Source organism: Palaemon carinicauda, chromosome 42, assembly GCF_036898095.1.
Source record: "Palaemon carinicauda isolate YSFRI2023 chromosome 42, ASM3689809v2, whole genome shotgun sequence".
In the NCBI taxonomy this organism is placed as follows: domain Eukaryota; kingdom Metazoa; phylum Arthropoda; class Malacostraca; order Decapoda; family Palaemonidae; genus Palaemon; species Palaemon carinicauda.
The window spans coordinates 60,765,535-60,791,377 of NC_090766.1; the positions used below are offsets into that span (position 1 = coordinate 60,765,535).

Below are 25,843 nucleotides of genomic sequence, written 5' to 3' on the forward strand. Positions count from 1 at the left end.
GAAGAGGAGTCTCTATGAATGGCATCTCTCGTGAACGAGAGAAAGGTGATCATTAGCAGGAAACTTGCCTCGGACTTTGCTCCGCCCCGACGGATGAGTCGAATCGGCAAGGGGGTGAGCGTAGCCTTTGGTGAAGAAACAGCAACAGCAATCAGCGATCGGTGCACTGAGATGTAGAAGATGAGAGGGAAATTCTCCCTCAGAATCCATTACAACCCAACACCTGGGGAAGAAAACTCTCCCTCGGAAGGAAAAATACTGTAGTCCATAACCCTGGAGGCAGACCTCCGGGCAGCACTGTTTGCGTCCCATCAACAAGCCTTGTTCAAGTTGAAGGTCTGCATCGAGCGCTACCTGAGAAAACATAGCCGGAGCTAGTTCCTCGAGGTTAGCGTGCTGATCAGGAGCTGCCACAACCGCAGGAGAAAAGGAAATGACATCACAGTAACAGCAGATTCCAAAGGAACAAACGGTACTGCTCATCTACGTCGGCTATCCTAGCCAAATGAAGAAGTACGGCAATGCTAACGGAGGAAAAATAAAACAAATTATGTAACAAAAAACTCCCTCAGGGGGAGCAACTAGTCTGCGGACGGGAAATGCATCCACTGAGAGAACAGACACAAATCAAGGACTGCGCACTCGGTTCCTCGGTCGACATCGACGGGAGAAAGAAGGCAGCAGCGTAAAAAAAACTTTAACAAAACAAGAATTACAATTAATTAATTCAGCTGGGAAAATTAAGGGATTTTGACGAAGGAAAAATCTATTTCTGGGCGAGAGACCTGTGCGGGATAACCACTTAACCCTCCAACGGGAAGGGGGGGGAGACGAAGCTGAAAAGTTAAATTACAAACAGTTATAATTTCACTTACTGAAGAAAACCATTCAAGAGCGCAACCTAACCCACAAACAAAAAATGAGTTACTTTTGCAGAGTATTCTGCCGGCCGCCCACGTAAAGTGAGCGGCGTTGACCTTGAGAAAGAGCAAGGCTGAAGTCAAGCTCTGAAAGGGCCACACTCCTTTCCCCCAGCAGATTCCTTCTAAGAACAAGTAGAGCGGAAGGCAACGATAACAGCCGAACGGAGGAGTATCCAAACGATGACGATTCCCGTGCGAAGGCGGCCGAGTTACACGGAAGGCCATTCGGCAACAGGATGACTGATATCCAAGGGAGAAAGGTTGGAAGGGAAGGTTTGCTGTCCTTGAGAACCTGCTGCAATAACACTCACACAAACAGCAACATTCACTGTAAAGAAAGCTTACAATATCTATATGAAAACATTAGAAACCTTCTCATATATATAGAAGAAAACATAAGTTGAAAAGATAAAGATTAATGGCAGTCCAAAAATAGGAGGCAGTCCAAAAATAAGAGAGGAGGAAAAGCGGCAACAACCACTCTCCCGCCGAGCCAAAAGTAAAGTGAAGCACAGTCACAGGTGTGCGAGTGAGAAGGGTAGCTAGCCAACCTAGTAACCCCTGCTAACTAGCGGAGTGGGTAGTTAACCCTAGCAAAATTCTAATGGCTCGTCCTTTCAGCTTCCCCGACGTAATACCCCTATAAATAACATTGGTTTGTATTCCAGTTAATGAAACAAACCCTTATATTGCTGAGAATAAATGATGCCTTTGAGAAAAGTTAAATGTCCCTTAAAAGATTTTAGGTTTGAGAAACCATGTTGGTCTGGTATCTCAGTGCTACTTCATATCTTGCTGAGGGAGGGTGTGTCACATCTTGTAAATTTGATGTTAAGAGACTTTGTGGTTCTACTGGTATGTATTTGACATATCAACAGGGTTGTTAATGTTGTTTTTTTTTTTGGGGGGGTAATGTCTTAGATAAAATGAGAAGTGCAGTGACTTGAGTCCTCATAAAATTGGACAGATCAAGACTCTATTAAGTAATAGTGTGCTATAACAGAAAGAGATTGCCAAGAAATTGAATGTTTCCTGCCAATCAGTTAGCAACATAAGGAAAAAATGGACAAAGGTATTAATTTGGATTCAACAAATTCTGGACGATGTGGTCAGAAGAGAAAAACTTCACCCAGAACCGATATAAAAACCAAACAAACGGCTCTTCATGATCAAATAAAAATCTTGTATGAGTATTGCAAGTGAACTGCAAGCATATAACATTGATATTTCTGAAATAACCATGAACAAAAGGTTACTGGAAAGTGGCTTATGAGCCTAACGCCCAAGAAAGAGGCTTACAAATACTATGATCAAGGCATGCCGAGACTGGGTTAGGAGTGATCCATTTGAAGGATTGTTATTGTATCAAATGTTAAATAACATATATAAACTAGGAGGGCACTCAGTAGAGCGCAGACCTCCGCCACAGCAGCTTATTTCTCGACCTTGATCTATGACCTAAACATGTATTAATTGGCATGATTTTTCTTACACTCAAATATGAACCAAGTTTGAAGTCTCTGTAACAGCGATGTCCAAACTTATGGCTGATTACGTGAATTGGACATTTTGCTTGACCATGTTCTTGACCATCTCAAATTTAATCATTTCCAACTTTTTACAAAACAATTAATCCCTACAAGTTTCATAGCTCTACCATTAAAATTGTGGCCAAGAAGCTGTTCACAAACAAATTATTTTATCAAGAGTATGAAGTCGGGATTTCTTCAACTTCGAGGATGAACCTGAAGCCGACGAATCCCTTTTACACTTCATTGACATCTATTGTACCACTTCCACTGGGAGGATGGCCACTCCCGACACTCATTGCAATGAGAAGCCTCCATACAAGAGTGTCGTCTGCACGAAGGGCAAAGCTGGTGAGGATCAGCCTCCTTGGCCAAAATAAAGGTGCCACAAGAGGGCCTGATATGCCTGGACAAACCTGCATAAATGCAGCCCTCAAGAACAAGCACCTGAAAAGGAAAAGAAAAAGTTATTACAGCCAGAGAATTAGGCAAGGTAAACCAGGAGAGCCACATGAACATCTGCATTCAATTGTAGCCAAATCAAAAGTGAAGAGTAGCTACTGGGTCTGTGTGTGAGCAGGGTGGTTGTTTACCTTCCGCTACCCCAGATAACTAGTGGAAGGTCAATGACACCTCTCGTTAAAAGTTTTTAGGGCTAAACCAGCTCATGCTGAATTATCTCTCCTGCATGAAGAATGGAGGTTTGTATCTGTGTAAGAACATGTAAATCTTAACATTTTAAATGAGGCATTCCCAATAATAAGGGTTTATCTCTCAATCATAAATATCGGGGGTTAAGATTATTGCAGTGATGGGAGATGAGAATGAGAGAGAGATTACAATAGATGAAGTGAGGAGAGCACTAGATGAAACGAGAGTAGGAAAAGCATCTGGTATGGATGGTGTGAAAGCTGAGATGTTGAAGGAAGGGGGTGTGACTGTACTTGAATGGTTGGTGAGATTGTTTAATATGTGTTTTGTGTTGTCAATGGTACCAGTAGATTGGGTTTGTGCATGTATTGTACCACTATATGAGGGTAAGGGAGATGTGCATGAGTGTTGTAATTCAAGAGGTATTAGTTTGTTGAGTGTAGTTGGAAAAGTGTATGGTAGAGTATTGATTAATAGGATTAAGGATAAAACAGAGAATGCAATCTTGGAAGTACAGGGTGGTTTTAGAAGAGGTAGGGGTTGTATGAATCAGATTTTTACAGTTAGGCAGATATGCGAGAAATATTTAGCAAAAGATAAGGAGGTGTATGTTGCATTTATGGATCTGGAGAAAGCATATGATAGAGTTGATAGGGAAGCAATGTGGAATGTGATGAGGTTATATGGAGTTGGTTGAAGGTTGTTGCAAGCAGTGAAAAGTTTCTACAAAGGTAGTAAAGCATGTGTTAGAATAGGAAATGAAGTGAGTGATTGGTTTCCGGTGAGAGTGGGGCTGAGACAGGGATGTGTGATGTCGCCGTGGTTGTTTAACTTGTATGTTGATGGAGTGGTGAGAGAGGTGAATGCTCGAGTGCTTGAACGAGGATTAAAACTGGTAGGCGAGAATGACCATGAATGGGAGGTAAATCAGTTGTTGTTTGCGGATGATACTGTACTGGTAGCAAACACAGAAGAGAAGCTTGACCGACTAGTGACAGAATTTGGAAAGGTGTGTGAGAGAAGGAAGTTGAGAGTTAATGTGGGTAAGAGTATGGTTATGAGATGTACGAGAAGGGAAGGTGGTGCAAGGTTGAATGTCATGTTGAATGGAGAGTTACTTGAGGAGGTGGATCAGTTTAAGTACTTGGGGCCTATTGTTGCAGCAAATGGTGGAGTGGAAGCAGATGTACGTCAGAGAGTGAATGAAGGTTGCAAAGTGTTGGGGGCAGTTAAGGGAGTAGTAAAAAATAGAGGGTTGGGCATGAATGTAAAGAGAGTTCTATATGAGAAAGTGATTGTACTAACTGTGATGTATGGATCGGAGTCGTGGGGAATGAAAGTGATGGAGAGACAGAAATTGAATGTGTTTGAGATGAAGTGTCTAAGGAGTATGGCTGGTGTATCTCGAGTAGATAGGGTTAGGAACGAAGTGGTGAGGGAGAGAACGGGTGTAAGAAATGAGTTAGCGGCTAGAGTGGATATGAATGTGTTGAGGTGGTTTGGCCATGTTGAGAGAATGGAAAATGGTTGTCTACTAAAGAAGGTGATGAATGCAAGAGTTGATGGGAGAAGTACAAGAGGAAGGCCAAGGTTTGGGTGGATGGATGGTGTGAAGAAAGCTCTGGGTGATAGGAGGATAGATGTGAGAGAGGCGAGAGAGCGTGCTAGAAATAGGAATGAATGGCGAGCGATTGTGACGCAGTTCCAGTAGGCCCTGCTGCTTCTCCGGTGCCTTAGATGACCGCGGAGGTAGCAGCAGTAGGGGAGTCAGCATTATGAAGCTTCATCTGTGGTGGAAATGTGGGAGGTTGGGCTGTGGCACCCTAGCAGTACCAGCTGAACTCGGTTGAGTCCCTGATTAGGCTGAAGGAACATAGAGAGTAGAGGTCCCCTTTCTGTTTTGTTTCATTGTTGGTGTCGGCTACCCCCCAAAATTGGGGGAAGTGCCTTGGTATATGGATGGATGGAAGATTATTGCTAGGTGAACAACATTATATAGGCTGAAAGGTATATATAATGAGCTTTAAAAAGCAAATACAGATTTAAGATAAATACAGATCTAAGTTATCGACGTTTGAATATTGCTAATTTTCAAACGCGATTTCCAACATTTATCTTTTTTAACAAAATGCGATACAGTGAGCCCTCGTTTATCGCGGTAGATAGGTTCCAGACCCGACCGCGATAGGTGAAAATCCGCGAAGTAGTGACACCATATTTACCTATTTATTTAACATGTATATTCAGACTTTTAAAACCTTCCCTTGTACGTAGTACTGTTAACAAACTACCCTTTAATGTACAGAACACTTAATGCATGTACTACAGTACCCTAAACTAAAACAGGCACAAATATTAAAGGCGATTTTATATCATGCGTTTCCTAAACACGCCAAAAAGCACGATAAAAAATGGCAACCAATGTTTTGTTTACGTTTATCTCTGATCATAATGAAGAAACAAACGCATTTACACATCTGTGTATAGGTTAGTTTTTGCATAGATTATATTGATTATTCAGTACAGTATGTTGATTTTGTTATTACCAATGTTTTACTTAATTTTTCTTAGGACTTCCAAATGAAATGTTTTTCTTTATGACGCCGCCTGAAACGACGGCGTCATAAAGTACGCTCAGTAAACAACCACGCTCAGTAAACAAGCGAAGGCATTTAACGCGCATGATGAAAGTGATAAATAATGATATTACAGTAAAAGCTTTTAGAAAATATGTTATTACAAATATTATCTACCGTATCTATATAAAATCATACATACGTAGCAAAGCAGGAAAACAATTTACGAGAGAGAGAGAGAGAGAGAGAGAGAGAGAGAGAGAGAGAGAGAGAGAGAGTTGTTTTACGTACGTAAATGTAAATTTTAAACAAAAAAAATAGCCCCATTTCATATAAAATAGGTTATTACAAATATTTTACTTTATCATATTACAGTAGTCTGTATAATACTGTAAAGTTCAGTACAGTATGTTGTTGTTATAGTCGTGGCGATGAAATTCTCACGAAACAAAAACACGGCATTCGATTACAACAGCTGATATTCTCTCTCTCTCTCTCTCTCTCTCTCTCTCTCTCTCTCTCTCTCTCTCTCTCGTGTTATACAATACTTACATATAGATGAAGAAACTAAAATTAGTTTTCTTAGTGTCAATTAAATACGAAATGAAAAAATTATGCCGAGTTTACATCCATTTCAATCGTTGCTAAATATACGGCATCCGATTTCATCAGCAAACCACTATTTTTTGGGAACATCATTTTATTCTAGAAAATTGCTACTCTTTAAATAGTTAATTGCACATTAAGAAAACGTGTATAGTACTTTTGTTTTTAAATTTCGGGTGTGTTTTAAAAATCGAGTATTGTTTGACTTCTTTTTGTTTTACTTTTGGCTGTAATTAGATCAGCTGACGTCTAGCTGCCGCTCTTGTTTGTGTACGAATACACTAACAAAGTATCGTTTATACCATTACTTAACTTATTCAAACCGTCTACAGTATACAGTTGATATTACATAAACACCAATATGTTATAACCTATCAAATTTTTTTGTTTATTACATTTAAAACAACACACACACACACACACACACTCTCTCTCTTTCTCTCTCTCTCTCTCTCTCTCTCTCTCTCTCTCGGCTACTTTTCACTACCTCCCATTCCTTACCTCTCTCTATCTCTCTAACAAATGATATCTTTGTTGCTCCTCAAAGTTTCATTTATATTGAAAATCAATCATGATTCAATTTTCCTTACTTTCTCCAATCTCGCACCATCGGTCACATCGCGGTATTTTAGAAATTTCCGGAAAATCCGCGATATATGTATGTATATACATGCGTTATGAAAAAAATCCGCGAAGTGGTGAATCCGCGATGGTCGAACCGCGAAGTAGCGAGGGATCACTGTAAACCCTTACTACAGTGAAATCCTCAAATATATTACCAAGCAGACAAAAATATAAACTTATATACAACAAATGTTCATTTAGGAATACCATAGAGAATAGAGAAAACTGACAATCTATTCTTGAGGAAATCATTGAAATTGGTGGTTTTACTGTACAGTATGTATAGGGGATATTAAAAAACTTCTTTCCCTTAAATTATTGAAGAAAAGGTAAGTAAATTGGTACCCAGGTCAGAAAACGGTTGTGACGAGAATGGACACACTTGCAAAAATAGGCTACAACGACATAATGTGAGTAAAAAGGGGATGGGGAAAAGAGTGGGGGAGAGGAACATGGAGTGATACGAGCGTATAGCCTAACCCTCCAAAATCGGGTATATGCCGACGTGGTCAGGAAGACTAAACTGCTCTAACCAATAATTAGCCCTCCAAAATCAGGTATAATGCTGACCTGGTCAGGTAATACAATCGACTAAAAGATTAAACCTATAAGGTTTAAATCGTGTCCTAACCCCCTAAACAGATCACTTCACACTGAATGAAAACTTTAGTCTTCCGTAGAAGGCTAAAGGAGGGATGCTACTGGATAGCATACTGGCATAATTATTACAATGTAAACATCTTAAACTAGATATAATACAGGGGGTCCTCGGGTTACGACACTGATCCGTTCTTAAGACGCGGTGTAACCCGAATTTCCATGTAAGTCGGAACACCATAAATATACGTACTGTACTGTACTGTAAAGTATTACTGTATACTGTACTATAATAAAATGTATCAAATGACATAAAAACAATATTAGAAAAAGAGAAAACAATTCCTTACCACATGAATTAAAGTAAATATCAATAAAAAAAGAAAACAATTCCTTACCACATGAATTAAAGTAAATATCAATAAAAAAAAAAAACAATTCCTTACCACATGAATTAAAGTAAATATCAATAAAAAAAAGAAAACAATTCCTTACCACATGAATTAAAGTAAATATCAATAAAAAAAAAGAAAACAATTCCTTACCACATAAATTAAAGTAAATATCAATAAAAAAAGAAAACAATTCCTTACCACATGAATTAAAGTAAATATCAATAAAAAAAAAAGAGAACAATTCCTTACCTTATTCCTATGATAAGCAGAATAACCCCCCTCCCTAATTATCTCAGCCAACGCTTTAGGAAATTCACTTGCTGCTTTCTCATCCCCACTAGCAGCTTCACCTTGCACTTTAAGATTATGGTAATTGGCCCGAGCCTTAAATCACATAAACCAACCCCTACTAGCCGAAAACTCTTCACTTTCACTTTCTCCCCCCTTTCTTTTTTCAACGCTTCAAACAACCTTTTAGCCTTCTCTTGAATAACCATTAAGCTCACTGGAATACGCCGTTGATTTTGATCTTCCAACCAAAGCACTAATAACCTTTCCATTTCGATAATTAAACCACTACGCTGTTTCGTTATCACTGTTGCTTTCATTGGAGCAGATCCTTTTACGTGTTCAACAATGCGCTCCTTATCTTTAAGGATAGTAGCCACGGTCGAACGGCTAAGGCCAAGCGATCGGCCAATGTTCGTTGGCGTTTCACCGTTTTTAGACCGCTTAATAATGTCTAATTTCACTTCCATGGTGATGGCCTTCCTTTTCTTCGATGCACTACCATCAGAAGAATCTGCCTTGCGCTTTGGAGCCATAATGAAGGGCAAAAAGTTCAAAAAAACGATCAAACACGTGAGAGAAAGAACAGGCAATCACAACCAAAAATGGCGTATGAGTGGAACTGAGCGACGCCGTCTTCCTCGCCCACAACCACCGCAAAGCGTATTCATCCACCGCGCGCTAGAAACTAGTTCGCAATTGTTTACGTCGCTTACGACGCTAACGGTGTAAGACGGAACGACGCTTAATATTATTTTTATATTTTTATGGGGCGCGTTCGTAACGGCGAAACCGCGTAAGTCGGGACCGTCGTAACCCGAGGACCTACTGTATATGTATATCAAAAGGAGAACTCACTGGTGTAGGCTACCTTCCGAAGCCGTATACGGCCCGGTCAGGTAGGCTAACCACAAACGTTAAAAATGCCTAACTAATACTCAAACCTTAAGAAACTTAACTATAATTAATCATTGTATAAGATGTCTAGAGCTAAATAACAAGACTACAATTAGTATGAGGAACTAGTTGGAAGTCGTCAAGTAAGCATGAAGCTCTCGGAGGTAGCGACACCAAAATGGCTGCCAGGGGAGAGGCATCATATGACACTGTACGAGACTAAAATTAACAATATTATCAAAATTTATGAGTGTCGCTAGCTCAGCTCATCGAAATTGATAATTGCAATACTTAACTTAGAAGGAGGAGTCTCCAGAAGCTCGGACAACTTCACTAAACACAAAATAAAGGTTCTGAACACAAGAACGCATGCTGATATCACGGTGCTATAGAAGGAATGATGGGAGAAGCGTGGGTAGTGGTAGTGGTGGTGGGGGGGGAGTAGCCGTAGTAGCGGGCAGTACTGTAGTTGGATGCAACTTTTTTCTCTGGTATATTTAGCAGTATTTATACCTTAGAAATGGTGCTATAAGGAGCATTTCACTGGGCGTCAGAGGTCCCTCGCCCAGAAATAGATTTTTCCTTCGTCAAAATCCCTTAAATATACAGTACAAAAATTTTTTTAGCAACAAGAGCAATCAGAGCTTTTTAACCTCTGCAAAAGGTTTATGGAGTCCATGGCCTAAGAGCTATCTGTGGTAGATATTTTGTCAAAATTCGTCAATTTTTTTCAACGCCATCTTTAAAATGGCAAAAAAATACAAATCTGGATCTAGAATCCACATCATCTCCAAAATTGAATGGGGTCATTCATAACCCAACATTTATCTGTGGTGCAAATTTTGTCAAAATCAGATAAGTAGTTTTTATGTAATCCTGTTCACAGACAGAACAAAAAAAAAGAAAAAATACAAATCTGGCTCTAGAATCCAGATCCGGAACTGGATCATCTCCAAAAATTAAGTCATCCATGGCCTAAGACCTGTCTTTTTTGGAAATTTTGTCAAAACCCGTCCATTAGTTTTGACGTTATCTTTAAAAATGCAAAAAATGTAAATCCTGATCAAGAAACCGGATTCTTATCATCAAAATCTAATGGGGTAGCCCATGAACTAAGATCTATCTATGGTGAAAAATTTCGTAAAAATATGTAAAATAGTTTTTATACAATCCTGTCACAGACAGACAGACAATAAATATAAATCCGGAACCAGATCATCTCCAAAAATGAATGGAGTCATCCATGGCCTAAAAACCATCTGTGGTGGAAATTTTGTCAAAATCCATCACTTTGTTTTGACGTTACCATTAAAATGGCGAAAATGCAAATCCAGATCTAGAATTCGGATCTGGATCATTTCCAAAATTTATTAGTGTTGTGCTGAAAAATTCATTAAAATCCGACAAGTCGGTTTGACGTAATGCTGTCCACAGACAGATGGACAGACAAATAAATAACCAACCATTTTATAACCTCTGAACAGAGGTAATAAAACAAATTTTCTTCATTAAAAAAATATTTGAAACATGAAATAAAATACAGATGTTCTCCAAGCAACAAATGCAATAATGTGAATTTCCAAAACTTCAAGCACATGTTTTGACTCACACCCCTAAATACTGTACAAATTCAGTACTGTGCAATAATAAAAACCTTACCTTTACACAACTCTGGTATGACGTAAATATATTTTTGCAGTCATCTTCACTGCTCAGTCCTTTTAAAAACTTTTCAGCAAACCATTTGTTGAAACATTTATCATATGAATGTTTGAGATCACTGCATTCCTCACCAACGCTGTTCATTTTCATTTCACCTGCAGGTACAAAAAGTTAAAAGTATTGAAAAAACAACCGATAAACTTGGATTATATATGTAAAAAAATCACAATTTTTGGAATTAATCTAAATTTGTCTAAACTATATAAACCTGCGCCCCTTAATAGTTGTATAATTTCAATAAAGCTGGAATGGCTTTAAAAATTTGATGAAGGAAGTACCAATCCGTGAGACAGCAATACTAGCACTTTTGACCTTTAAGTCTGGGACTTAAAGAGTGGTTGAGGTAGGATATGTAACTTCAAGGATTCATCTTTGAATTGTTGTGAAAATTAAAAATACTTTTGAAATATGATATTTTAATTATAAAATAAATTTTTGAATATACTTACCCGGTGAATATATAATAGCTGCAACTCTGTTGCTTGACAGACACATACAGTAAAAACTCGCCAGCGATCGCTATACAGGTTGCGGGTGTGCCCACCAGCGCCAACTGTCGGCCAGATACCACTCTCGATGTAAACAAAGACTCAATTTCTTCTCATCCCACTGCGTCTCTATTGGGGAGGAAGGGAGGGTCGTTTAATTTATATATTCACCGGGTAAGTATATTCAAAAATTTATTTTATAATTAAAATATCATTTTTAAATATTTAACTTAGCCGGTGAATATATAATAGCTGATTCACACCCAAGGAGGTGGGTAGAGACCAGAGTTAAATATGTTTACATCGTATAAGCTAAGAGTTTTTTATTTCATTTTGACAGTTATCAATATAACAAAACCAAAATAAATAGGTACCTGGTAAGGAAGTCGACTTAGACGATTACTCTGCCTTGTAAGTACGTCTTCCTTACGGAGCCCAGCGATCCTCTTAGGATGCTGACAGACCCCCAGGAGCTGAAGTATCAAGGGCTGCAACCCATACAACAGGACCTCATCAAACCCCTAATCTGGGCGCTCTCAAGAAATGACTTTGACCACCCGCCAAATCAACCAGGATGCGAAAGGCTCCTTAGCCTTCTGGACAACCCATAAAAACAACATTAAAACATTTCAAGAGACAGATTAAAAGGATATGGAATTAGGGAATTGTAGTGGTTGAGCCCTCACCCACTACTGCACTCGCTGCTACGAATGGTCCCAGTGTGTAGCAGTTCTCGTAAAGAGACTGGACATCTTTCAAGTAAAATGACGCGAACACTGACTTGCTTCTCCAATAGGTTGCGTCCATGATACTTTGCAGAGATCTATTTTGCTTAAAGGCCACGGAAGTTGCTACAGCTCTAACCTCGTGCGTCTTAACCTTAAGCAAAGATCGGTCTTCCTCACTCATGTGTGAATGAGCTTCTCGTATTAACAATCTGATAAAATATGACAAAGCATTCTTTGACATAGGCAAGGATGGTTTCTTAACCGAACACCATAACGCTTCAGATTGGCCTCGTAAAGGTTTAGTACGAGCTAAGTAGAACTTAAGAGCTCTAACAGGGCATAAGACTCTTTCTAGTTCATTGCCTACGATCTCCGATAAGCTAGGAATATCGAAAGATTTAGGCCAAGGACGAGAAGGTAGCTCATTTTTGGCTAGGAAACCAAGTTGCAGAGAACAAGTAGCTTTTTCTGACGAAAACCCGATGTTCTTGCTGAAGGCATGAAGCTCACTGACTCTTTTAGCCAAGGCTAAGCATACCAGGAAAAGAGTCTTAAGAGTGAGATCTTTCAGGGAGGCTGACTGTAAAGGCTCAAACCTGTCTGACATGAGGAATCTTAGGACCACGTCTAAATTCCACCCAGGAGTAGCCAAACGACGCTCCTTAGAGGTCTCGAAAGACTTAAGGAGGTCTTGCAGATCTTTATGGTTGGAAAGATCTAAGCCTCTATGCCGGAAGACCGAGGCCAACATGCTTCTGTAGCCCTTGATAGTGGGAGCTGAAAGGGATCGTCCTTTTCTCAGGTATAAGAGAAAATCAGCTATTTGGGCTACAGAGGTACTGGTCGAGGATACGGAAACTGACTTGCACCAGTCTCAGAAGACTTCCCACTTCGATTGGTAGACTCTAATGGTAGACGCTCTCCTTGCTCTAGCAATCGCACTGGCTGCCTCCTTCGAAAAGCCTCTAGCTCTAGAGAGTCTTTCGATAGTCTGAAGGCAGTCAGACGAAGAGCGAGGAGGCTTTGGTGTACCTTCTTTACGTGTGGCTGACGTAGAAGGTCTACTCTTAGAGGAAGACTTCTGGGAACGTCTACTAGCCATCGAAGTACCTCGGTGAACCATTCTCTCGCGGGCCAGAGGGGAGCAACTAACGTCAACCTTGTCCCTTCGTGAGAGGCGAATTTCTGCAGTACCTTGTTGACAATCTTGAATGGTGGGAATGCGTAAAGATCCAGATGTGACCAATCTAGGAGGAAGGCATCTATATGTATTGCTGCTGGGTCCGGGACTGGAGAGCAATAGATTGGAAGCCTCTTGGTCAGCGAGGTTGCAAAGAGATCTATGGTGGGTTGACCCCAAGTCGCCCAAAGTCTCTTGCACACATCCTTGTGGAGGGTCCATTCGGTTGGAATTACTTGACCTTTCCGACTGAGAAAATCTACTAGGACGTTCAAGTCGCCCTGGATGAACCTCGTTACTAGGGAGATGCTTCGATCTTTTGACCAGATGAGCAGGTCCCTTGCGATCTCGTACAACGTCAGTGAGGGGGTACCTCCCTGTTTGGAAATGTACGCCAAGGCCGTGGTGTTGTCCGAGTTTACCTCCACCACTTTGCCTCGAAGGAGATTCTCGAAGCTTATCAAGGCCAGATGAACCGCCAAAAGCTCCTTGCTGTTGATATGCATGCTCCTCTGACTCGAGTTCCACAGACCTGAGCATTCCCGACCGTCCAGCGTCGCGCCCCAGCCCAAGTCCGATGCGTCCGAGAAGAGAACGTGGTTGGGTATCTGAACTGCCAGGGGAAGACCCTCTCTTAGGCTGATATTGTCCTTCCACCAAGTCAGACAAGACTTTATCTTTTCGGAAATCGGGATCGAGACCGCCTCTAGTGTCTTGTCCTTTTTCCAGTGAAAAGCCAGATGGAATTGAAGAGGACGGAGGTGTAGCCTTCCTAGCGAGACAAATTGCTCCAGGGATGACAGCGTCCCTACCAGACTCATCCACAGCCTGACTGAGCAGCGTTCTTTCTTCAGCATCTTCTGGATGGAGAGCAGGGCTTGATCTATTCTGGGGGCCGACGGAAAAGCCCGAAAAACTTGACTGTGAATCTCCATCCCTAAATACAGAATAGTTTGGGATGGGACCAGCTGTGACTTTTCCAAATTGACTAGGAGTCCCAATTCCTTGGTCAGATCTAGAGTCCAATTGAGATCCTTCAGACAGCGACGACTGGAAGAGGCTCTGAGAAGCCAGTCGTCCAAATAAAGGGAGGCTCGGATGTCCGATAAGTGGAGGAATTTTGCCACATTCCTCATAAGCCTCGTAAACACGAGAGGAGCTGTGCTTAGGCCAAAGCACAGGGCCCGAAACTGGTACACCACATCTTCGAAGACGAATCTCAGATAGGGTTGGGAGTCTGAGTGAATGGGGATGTGGAAGTAGGCGTCCCTTAGGTCTAGAGAGACCATCCAGTCTTCCTATCTGACCGCTGCTAGGACTGACTTTGTGGTCTCCATGGTAAACTTCGTCTTTGTGACAAAGACATTCAGAGCACTGACGTCTAGCACCGGTCTCCAACCTCCTGTCTTCTTTGATACTAGGAAGAGACGGTTGTAAAACCCCGGTGATTGAAGGTCCGAGACTTTGACCACCGCTCCCTTCTCTAGCAAAAGAGACACTTCCAGTTTCAGGGCTTGTCCCTTTTCTTCCTCTCTGTACCTGGGAGAGAGATCGATGGGGGACGTCGCTAGAGGGGGTTTGCGTACAAAAGGGATTTTGTACCCTTCTCTGAGCAACCTCACAGATTGTTGATCTGCGCCTCTCTTCTCCCAGGCTTGCCAGAAGTTCTTGAGTCTGGCACCTACTGCTGTCTGAAGATGCGGGCAGTCAGACTCTGCCCTTAGAGGACTTGGATCCTTTTCTCTTCCCTCTCTTCCCTTCGGCACGAGCACCTCCCCTGCTGGAGGCTCTGCCACGAAAGGGCGGGATAAACCGAGACGCTGGAGTGTCTATCCTAGGTCTAGCAGACAATGCAGGCAAAGGGGGGGCTTTGCGAGCCGAGGACGCAACTAGATCGTGGATGTCCTTCTGCACTAAAGACAAGGCAATTTCCTTAACCAAGACTTCAGGAAACAGGCACTTGGACAAGGGCGCAAAGAGTAGCTCAGATCTTTGGCATGGCGTCACTCCAGCAGACAGGAAAGAGCATAGAGACTCTCGTTTCTTCAGGACTCCGGACGTGAATGAAGCGGCAAGTTCGTTGGACCCATCACGGACGGCCTTGTCCATGCAGGACATAATGAGTAAGGAAACATCCTTATCAGCAGAAGAGATTTTCCTACTCAGGGCTCCTAAACACCAGTCTAGGAAGTTAAAGACTTCGAACGCCCTAAATATACCTTTAAGAAGGTGGTCCAGGTCCGAGGGTGACCAACAAATCTTCGAGCGTCTCATGGCAAGGCGGCGGGGAGAGTCTACAAGACTTGAGAAGTCGCCCTGGGCAGAGGCAGGAACTCCCAAACCGAGAACTTCTCCCGTGGCATACCAGACGCTCGATCTAGACGAGAGTTTAGATGGGGGGAAGGCAAATGCTGTCTTCCCTAAACTCCTCTTGGTCTCTAACCAATCGCAACAGCCGTAAAGCTCTCTTGGATGAGCGAGAGAGAACGAGTTTAGTAAAGGCAGGCATGGTAGTAGGAACGCCTAAGACAAACTCTGATGGCGGCGAACGAGGAGCCACAGAAATAAAGTGGTCAGGGAACAACTCTTTAAACACAGCCATAACTTTTCTAAAGTCCAAGGATGGTTGAACTGCTTTAGGCTCATCAAGTTCTGAAGGTTGATCCTCAGGATGTGGTTCAGCAACGTCCTCATCTGACAGTTCCTCATCCGATAACTGATGAGAAAACGGCAAAGGTGTGGGCAACGTTTGACTCGCAAAGTCCGGTCGCACTGGTGCATACGTGACGGAGCCGGACGCAGCGTCCTGGAACTGCTGAACAGTCTGGGAACTGTCAACAACCACAGGTGCGCGAGGACGCACAGCGTCCACCCGAAACAGTTTAGACCGTCTGGGTTGTGCAGTCAACACCATACCGGGTTGCGGAGGTTGACGCACCGCGTATAAACAAGTCAACTCTGATGGTTGATGAACGTCCTGAACGTCACCAATCACATCACTGCGTTGCCTAACGTCAACGTGCGGCTGGAAATCCACACTGGGTCGCATCGGTGGAGGTACTACCCCAACTGGTTGACGCGAGAAAGCTACCTCAACGTCAACAGGACGCACAACAGACCGCTTGGATGGTTGATGGCCAGTAGGTTCAACGGAAACCTTCTCCGCATTGTAGTCCTCCATCAAGGACGCAAGCTTGGACTGCATGTCTTGCAGTAACACCCATTTAGGGTCTACGGACGCAGGTGCGGTAACAGACGGGGTGAGCGACTGAGAAGGCACAACTTTGCCTCTCTTAGGCGGCGAGCAGTCATCAGATGACGGCAACGGGTCCGAACTGTCCCAGTGGCTACAACCGGGACGTTGGACTTGTCCTGAAGGGACCGACTTAAGCTTCAAAGGTCTGGAGACCTTGGTCCAAGGTTTCTTACGAGAAACACCTTCGGACGACGAGGTAAAAATGGGCTCTCTCGTCTTACGTTGGTAGGGGCGATCTTGGAGAGATACGCCTGATACCATAGAGGGAACGTCTGTTCGCTGATCAAGGCCTCTCGAACCCATGAGTCGTACGACATTGCTTCTCCCCTGGGCTTGGGAGCTTGCAAGAGGTCCCGGACTAGGTGGACGACAGGGACAAACAGACGAACCCTCGAGCGCAACACTGTTCACAACACTTTGAGAAACACTAGGCACTTTAACACTTTCCGCCGTGGCACTATGGCACTTTAGTTCCTTTACGTCCGCCATGAGTTGATTTCGGTCACTTGCTAAGGCCTCAACTCTCTCCCCCAAGGCATGAATAGCACGCATCATGTCTTGCATCGACGGTTCCTGAGTGCTAGGAGGGGGGTTAGGAACAACCACTACAGGGGAAGGATTAGGTTCAGGGGCATGTGGAGAGGAAAAATCTACCGACCTAGAAGAACTTCTCCTTACCCTATCTCTCTCTAGTCTGCGTGTATATTTCTCAAATTCGATAAAATCGAATTCCGAAAGGCCCACGCATTCCTCACACCGATCTTCCAATTGAAAGGTTTTACCCCGACAATTGGAACAAACAGTGTGAGGGTCGAGAGAAGCTTTTGGAAGACGCCTATGACAGTCCCTAGCATTACATTTTCTGAACTTGGGAACTTGTGAAAGATCAGCCATTTTGAATTAGTCAAGGGAAAATTCCAAAAAACGATCCAAGTCATCAACAATTAATCCGATCCAAAAAAGAGTTCAAGGATTTATTTGAAGAAAAACACCTGTACTGCGAAAGCTCAAACCAAATTAAAGTACTTCACCAAATATGATGGGAAAAACTCCAGGTTCAACAGCGAGTAAAGTACGTCTTGTCGACACGTCGACAGAGAAGAAATTGAGTCTTTGTTTACATCGAGAGTGGTATCTGGCCGACAGTTGGCGCTGGTGGGCACACCCGCAACCTGTATAGCGATCGCTGGCGAGTTTTTACTGTATGTGTCTGTCGAGCAACAGAGTTGCAGCTATTATATATTCACCGGCTAAGTTAAATATTTAAAATTGAGATTTGCTCCTTACACGAATGCAAATCATAGTCTTTTTATAGGGGATTCTTCCTTAGAAGGGAAGATGTCCCTATGAACCAAATCAATGGCTGGTTCAACTTGGCGAATGATTCTATAAAGACTTCATACAAACTTCTAACTTTCCATTGACCATTAATTGGAATTTTTATCGAGAGAAAAAATGTCTGACTGAATCAGAGCTGTTTCCTTGGTGGTGATCAGTTTGTGATTTTGACTGAAGGGTCTTCTATTGTTGGCTGGTTTATGCACTACCTTGCTCTGTAGTTCTGCCTTATTAATTACTGTATACATATCTTTTGTTACATAAGAATGTTTGACAGTTAGACACTTCAACAGTACTTGTGGAAGGTGAATGAGTAAAAGAAACACTTGGTCAATAGAAAAAAAATTTTGTATGCGCATTTGTCTGCTGATCTCTCATACTTTCCACTTGGTACAGGTTGAAGTGACTTAGAACAGTTTTTCTACGAAGATATTCAAATTAAACTATTGTCCTCTAGTCTTGGGTAGTACAATACTCTCTGTACCATGGTCTTCCAATCTTGAGTTAGCGTTCCCTTGCTTGAGGGTACACTCAGGCACACAATTCTATATTTCCGTATTTCCTTTTCTCATTAGGCTATTTTTCCGGTTGGAGCCCCTTGAGCTTATAACATCCTGCTTTTCCAACTTGGGTTATAGCTTAGCTAGTAATAATACCAATACCAGGAAAAACTGATACTCAAGTCACAGAAAAATGTTATTTTTATTAGTAAAATAAATTTTTGAATATACTTACCCGATAATCATGTAGCTGTCAACTCCGTTGCCCGACAGAATTCTACGGGAGGGATACGCCAGCTATCACAATACTAGAAGGGGGTGTACTCACCAGCGCCACCTATGGCCAGGTACTATAGTACTTCTTGTTGACACCTCCTCAATTTTTCCTCGGTCCACTGGTTCTCTATGGGGAGGAAGGGAGGGTCAATTAAATCATGATTATCGAGTAAGTATATTCAAAAATTTATTTTACTAATAAAAATAACATTTTTCAATATTAAACTTACCCGATAATCATGTAGCTGATTCACACCCAGGGGGGTGGGTGAAAACCAGTGTACAAGATTAAAGGATAGCCAAGTATCCCGTATTTCATATAATCAGTTATCTCAAAATAACAATGAAATAATAAGTACCTGGTAAGGAAGTCGACTTGAACCGTTACTCTGCCTTTTTTTAAAAGTTCGTCTTCCTTACTGAGCGCAGCGTTCCTCTTAGGAGGCTGAATCAACTCTAAGGTGCTAAAGTATATAGGGCTGCAACCCCTACTAAAGGACCTCTACACAACCTCTAACCCAGGCGCTTCTCAAGAATGAATTGACCACCCGCCAAATCAAAAGGATGCGGAAGGCTTCTTAGCCTACCGTAACAACCATAAAAACAACAATAAAAGCATTCAAGAGAAAGGTTAAAAAAGGTTATGGGATTAAGGGAATGTAGTGGCTGAGCCCTCACCTACTATTGCACTCGCTGCTACGAATGGTCCCAGGGTGTAGCAGTTCTCGTAAAGAGACTGGACATCTTTAAGATAAAATGATGCAAACACTGACTTGCTCTTCCAATAGGTTGCATCCATTATGCTCTGCAGAGAACGGTTTTTATTAAAGGCCATCGAAGTAGCTACGGCTCTCACTTCGTGGGTCCTTACCTTCAGCAAAGCAAGGTCTTCCTCCTTTAAGTGAGAATGGGCTTCTCTAATCAGAAGCCTTATATAATACGAAACCCCGTTTTTGGACATGGGTCTCGAAGGTTTCTTGATTGCACACCATAAGGCTTCTGACTGTCCTCGAATAGGTTTTGACCTATTAAGATAAAATTTCAGAGCTCTGACAGGGCAAAGAACTCTCTCTAGCTCGTTACCTACCATGTTGGAGAGGCTAGGTATCTCAAACGATCTAGGCCAAGGACGTGAAGGAAGTTCATTCTTAGCTAAGAATCCAAGCTGTAAAGAACATGTTGCAGATTCGGATGTAAACCCAATGTTCTTGCTGAAGGCATGAACCTCACCGACTCTTTTAGCTCTTGCAAGGCAGACGAGAAAAAGAGTCTTGAGGGTAAGGTCCTTGAAGGAAGCTGACTGGAGAGGTTCGAACCTAGGTGACATAAGGAACCTTAAGACTACGTCTAAATTCCAGCCTGGAGTGGGAAGACAACGTCCTTTAGAAGTCTCAAAAGACTTAAGGATGTCTTGAAGGTCCTTGTTGGAAGAAAGGTCCAAACCTCTGTGGCGGAGAACTGAAGCCAACATACTCCTGTATCCTTTAATCGTAGGAGTCGAAAGGGATCTGTCATTCCTAAGATGTAATAGGAAGTCAGCTATTTGGGTCACAGAGGTATTGGTAGAGGAAACTGCATTGGCTCTACACCAGCTTCGGAAGACTTCCCACTTGGACTGGTAGACTCTACGAGTGGATATCCTCCTTGCTCTGGCAATCGCACTGGCTGCCTCCTTCGAAAAGCCTCTAGCTCTAGCGAATCTTTCGACAGTCTGAAGGCAGTCAGTCGAAGAGCGTGGAGGTTTGGGTGCAACCTGTCTACGTGAGGTTGACGTAGAAGGTCCACTCTTAGAGGGAGAGTCCTGGGGACGTCGACCAGCCATTGAAGTACCTCTGTGAACCATTCTCTTGCAGGCCAAAGGGGAGCAACCAGCGTCAGCCGTGTCCCTTCGTGCGAGATGAACTTCTGAAGGACTTTGTTTATGATCTTGAACGGTGGGAATGCGTAAAGGTCGAGATGGGACCAGTTCAGCAGGAAAGCATCCACATGAACTGCTGCTGGGTCTGGAACTGGGGAACAGTACAAGGGAAGTCTCTTGGTCATGGAGGTGGCAAACAGATCTATTGTCGGCTGACCCCACAAGGTCCAAAGTCTGTTGCACACGCTCTTGTGGAGGGTCCACTCCGTGGGGATGACCTGATCCCTTCTGCTTAGGCGATCTGCTGAGACGTTCATGTTTCCCTGAATGAACCTCGTAACTAGGGTGAGGTTTAGACCTCTTGACCAAATGAGGAGGTCCCTTGCTATCTCGTATAGGCTCCTCGAATGGGTCCCTCCTTGCTTGGAGATGTAAGCCAAGGCTGTGGTGTTGTCGGAGTTCACCTCCACCACCTTGCCTAGCAGGAGGGACTTGAAGTTCAACAGGGCTAAATGAACTGCTAGTAGCTCCTTGCAGTTGATGTGGAGCGTTTCCTGTTCCTCGTTCCACGTCCCCGAGCACTCCCGTCCGTTCAAGGTCGCGCCCCAGCCCGAGTCCGATGCATCCGAGAAGAGATGAAGATTGGGGGTCTGAATCGCCAACGATAGGCCCTCCCTGAGAAGGAGATTGGTCTTCCACCACATGAGTGTGGTCTTCATCTCTTTGGTGACTGGGATAGAGACTACTTCGAGCGTCAAACCCTTGTCCCAATGAGCTGCTAGATGGAACTGAAGAGGGCGGAGGTGGAGTCTCCCTAGCTCGACGAACAGGGCCAACGATGAAAGGGTCCCTGTGAGACTCATCCACTGTCTCACCGAGCAACTGCTCCTCTTCAGCATGCTCATGATGCAATCTAGGGCTTGACTTATCCTTGGGGCTGATGGAAAAGCCCGAAAATCCTGACTCCGAATCTCCATTCCCAGGTACACAATGGATTGGGAGGGAATGAGCTGGGACTTTTCTAGATTGACTAACAGACCCAGTTCTTTGATCAAGTCCAAAGTCCAGTTGAGACTCTCCAGACAGCGACGACTCGTGGAAGCTCTCAACAGCCAGTCGTCTAAATAAAGGGAGGCTCTGATGTCCGATAAGTGGAGGAACTTTGCTATATTTCTCATCAGATGCGTAAACACCATAGGAGCTGTGCTTAGGCCAAAACACAGGGCTTGGAATTGGTAGACAACCTTTCCGAAAACGAATCTCAGGAAAGGTTGGGAGTCTGGATGAATAGGAACGTGAAAGTATGCATCTTTCAGGTCCAACGAGACCATCCAGTCCTCCTGCCTGACCGCTGCTAGGACCGACTTCGTCGTCTCCATCGTGAACGTCTGCTGATGACAAAAGCATTGAGCGCGCTGACGTCCAGCACCGGTCTCCAACCTCCTGTCTTCTTGGCCACCAGAAAGAGACGGTTGTAGAAGCCCGGGGATTGATGGTCCCGGACTATAACCACTGCCTTCTTCTGTAACAGGAGCGACACCTCCTGGTGCAATGCTAGCCTCTTGTCCTTCTCTTTGTAGTTGGGAGAGAGGTTGATGGGAGATGTGGTCAGAGGGGGTTTGCGGCAGAATGGTATCCTGTAACCCTCCCTCAGCCAACTGACAGACTGGGTGTCTGCACCTCTCTTTTCCCAGGCTTGCCAGAAGATCTTGAGTCTGGCTCCTACTGTTGCCGTCTGGAGAGGAGAGTCAGTTTTTGCCTCTAGAAGTCTTGGAACCTTTCCTAGACTTGCTCCTGGAAGAGTCTGGACGGGAGCTTCCTCGGCTGGGGGCTCTACCACGAAAGGGCGGAATAAACCTCGTAGCAGGAGTATCAGCCACTGGGGTGCGATAAGTCCTGGGGACTGAGGTAGCAACCTTAGTCTTACGAGCAGATGAGGCCACAAGATCGTGGGTGTCCTTTTGTATCATGGCCGCAGACAAGTCCTTAACAAGCTCTTCAGGGAACAAGAACTTAGAGAGCGGAGCGAAAAGGAGTTGAGACCTTTGACAAGGTGTGATGCTGGAGGAAAGGATAGAACAAAGCTGCTCCCTTTTCTTAAGCACTCCTGACACAAACATCGAAGCAAGCTCGCCAGATCCATCCCTAATAGCCTTATCCATGCAGGACATTAAGAGCATGGCTGAGTCCTTGTCCGCAGGGGAGGTCTTCTTGCTAAGGGCTCCCAGGCACCAGTCTAGGAAATTGAATATCTCAAAGGCTCTAAATACACCCTTAAGGAAGTGATCTAGATCTGAGAAGGTCCAGCAAACCTTAGAGCGCCTCATTGCTGTTCTACGAGGAGAGTCTACCAAACTTGAGAAGTCAGCCTGGGCAGAGGCAGGAACTCCCAAGCCTGGTTCCTCTCCTGTGGCATACCAAACGCCCGCTTTAGAAGTGAGCTTAGTCGGAGGAAACATGAAGGAAGTCTTTCCCAGTTGCTGCTTAGACTGCAGCCACTCTCCTAAAATCCTTAACGCTCTCTTAGAGGACCTTGCAAATACGAGCTTAGTATAGGTTGACTTGGCTGGCTGCATGCCCAGCGAAAACTCAGATGGCGGAGAGCGGGGAGTAGCAGAGAAAAAGTGGTCTGGATATACCTCTCTGAACAGAGCCAAGACCTTACGAAAGTCAATAGGAGGCGGAGAAGACTTGGATTCATCCACGTCTGACGAGGGATCCAGGTGTGCAGCCTCATCATCAGAAACCTCATCACCAGAGTGTAGCGCAGTGAGAGGTAAGGTATGCTGAACAGCAGAGTCTACACGAGCGGGAGCAAAAACGCTTGTGGTTACATCCTCAAGTCTCTGTTGAGGCAACACCTGAGGCTCAGGCTGCAAAGGCTGGTCAAAAGAAGTAGCAGAAGGTAGGCGCATGGGTGGAGGAGGCTGACTCCTGGCATGAGTGTCTTGACTCAACAGTTGCGCTTGCTGTAAGGTTGATGGATGCGCAGTAGCAGGTTCCTGAGGCACGAGTTGAGGTTCCTGAGGTGTGAGCTGAGAGCGTTCAGGTAGTGGCTGCGCAGAACGCAGTAATTGTCTCGCGAGTTGAGGTTCCTGAGGCGCAAGGCTAAGGTGTTGAGGTTCTCGCCTTGAGGAGGGTTGAGGTCGCTGCAGCGAGAGCTGAGGAGCCTGCCTCATGGATGGGAGAGGTTGTTGTACCTCAAGAGAGTGTTGCCTCACTGGTGGAACCGCAAGTGGAAGCGGAGGAAGTAAGGTAAAAGCTTCCTGTTCCCATTGCTGAGGTTGCCTTAAGGAAGGCGGAGGTAGCTGCACACCGCTGGAAACTGGCAACTCAGTACGTGGTAAGGTATCCTGAGGAGCCTCAACATCGTACGCCTGGCAGACAGGACTGCGGTCAGGCGGAGCGATCGCAGGAGAAGGTGTAACCTTCTCCGCCTGACACTCACGCATCAGGACCGCAAGTTGTGACTGCATGGACTGCAGTAGAGTCAACTTGGGGTCGGCAGACACTAAGGTCTGCTGAGGCGAAGCCTTAACAGAAGAGATCTGTTGCGGCAGCACCTTACTCCTTTTAGGAGGAGTGCATTCAACAGATGACTGCGGCGAGTCAGAGCTGATCCAATGACTGCAGCCAGGTTGAGATCTTGAGGTCTGGACTCTGCGTTTGAGCGGTCTTGAGACCTGAGTCCAACGTTTCCTTCCTGACATATCTACAGCAGACGAGTAAAAGACGGGCTCAATCGTCTGCGGGTGGGAGTGACGGTCTCTGGAAGACACGCCCGCAACCACCGAGGATACTTCTGTGCGCCGATCAAGGCCTGCCGAATCCTTTTGCCCTTCGACATTGCTTCTCCCCTGGGCTTGGGAGCTTGCAAGAGGTCCCGGACTGGGAGGACGACTGGCACGCACAGAAGTACCCTCACGCACCACACTGGCACTGACACTAGCACTTGGCACTGCACTGACACTAGCACTCGTCACAGCACTGGCACTATTACCTCCCACTGCACTCTTGACCTTAAGCTCCTTGACTTCGGCCATAAGAGACTTATGATCACTAACCACCGATTCAACTTTGTTACCTAAAGTCTGAATGGCACTCAAAATAACAGACATATCAGGTTGAGGGCCAATAGTAGGTTCGGGGGTAGCCACTACAGGGGGAGGAAAAGGTAGGGGATCATGAGATGAGGAAAAAAGTGAAGAGCGAGAAGAACTCCTCCTAACCCTCTCTCTCTCTAACTTGGTTGAGTACTTAAGAAATCGGACAAAATCAAGTTCCGAAAGTCCGGCGCATTCCTCACATCGATCTTCCAACTGACAGGGTCTTTCCCTACAGTCAGAACAAGCGGTGTGAGGATCTACCGAGGCCTTCGGAATACGCCTATTACAAGACCTACATCGTCTATGGGGTGGGGCTTGTGAAATGTCAGACATCTTGAATTCAAAGAGTTAGCCAAGTGGGGATTCCAAATCAAGCAAAAAGATCGTTAACCATAAATCAGAACTAAATAATAGCTATCTAAGCTAATATAGAAGTTTTCCAGTAAAGCGACAGCCGAAATCTGAGAGAAATACTTCACCAAATAGCCGTGAAAATACTCCAAGATCATAAGCGTATCCCAGAACGTCTTGCCGGAAGCACGACAGAGGAAAAATTGAGGAGGTGTCAACAAGAAGTACTATAGTACCTGGCCATAGGTGGCGCTGGTGAGTACACCCCCTTCTAGTATTGTGATAGCTGGCGTATCCCTCCCGTAGAATTCTGTCGGGCAACGGAGTTGACAGCTACATGATTATCGGGTAAGTTTAATATTGAAAAACCTATAACCTCAAATGGGATATATTTTCTGAATGTATTCGTAGCAGAACACTACAGGATTTGCAATGCTTGCTTACCAGAATGCATAAAATATCACAGGAGGTTGAGCTCAAGATAAATAGAAGACAGGGATTATGAGAACGGAATATGGCAAGGAAGATGAAATATCATGGGAAAAAGAAAGGATTTACGAAGTGGAATCATTTAAGTATTTAGGAACTATGATCTCTAATAAAGGGCCATTAGAATTGAAGTTTAGTGAAAGATTGAAAAAACCAAATCAGACAATGGCAAGGTTAAGTAAAATTTAAAAATCAAATTTCCTGAAATTACATAAAAACTCAGGCTATATGACAAATTCGTAGATAATATGTTATTTTCATTAGTAAAATAAATTTTTGAATATACTTACCCGATAATCATGTAGCTGTCAACTCTGTTGCCGACAGAAATCTACGGTCGGGATACGCCAGCGATCGCTATACAGGTGGGGGTGAACACCACAGCGCCATCTGTGGTCAGGTACTCCAGTACTTCTTGTCAACACCACCTCAATTTTTACCTCGGTCCACTGGTTCTCTATGGGG

The 25,843-nt window shown here is 44.0% G+C and overlaps 1 protein-coding gene across 2 annotated transcripts in view; it reads right to left on the reverse strand.

Moving 5' to 3' along the window:
* The window catches only part of LOC137632751 (TP53-regulated inhibitor of apoptosis 1-like), a 68,716-nt gene that overhangs the window by 18,496 nt on the left and 24,377 nt on the right, over positions 1-25,843 (reverse strand). For both annotated transcript variants that reach the window (XM_068364831.1, XM_068364830.1), the window contains exon 2: positions 10,746-10,903. In XM_068364831.1, coding sequence (XP_068220932.1) covers positions 10,746-10,898 — 153 coding nt within the window. In that variant the 5' untranslated portion in view covers positions 10,899-10,903. The remainder of the gene's footprint in view (positions 1-10,745; positions 10,904-25,843) is intronic.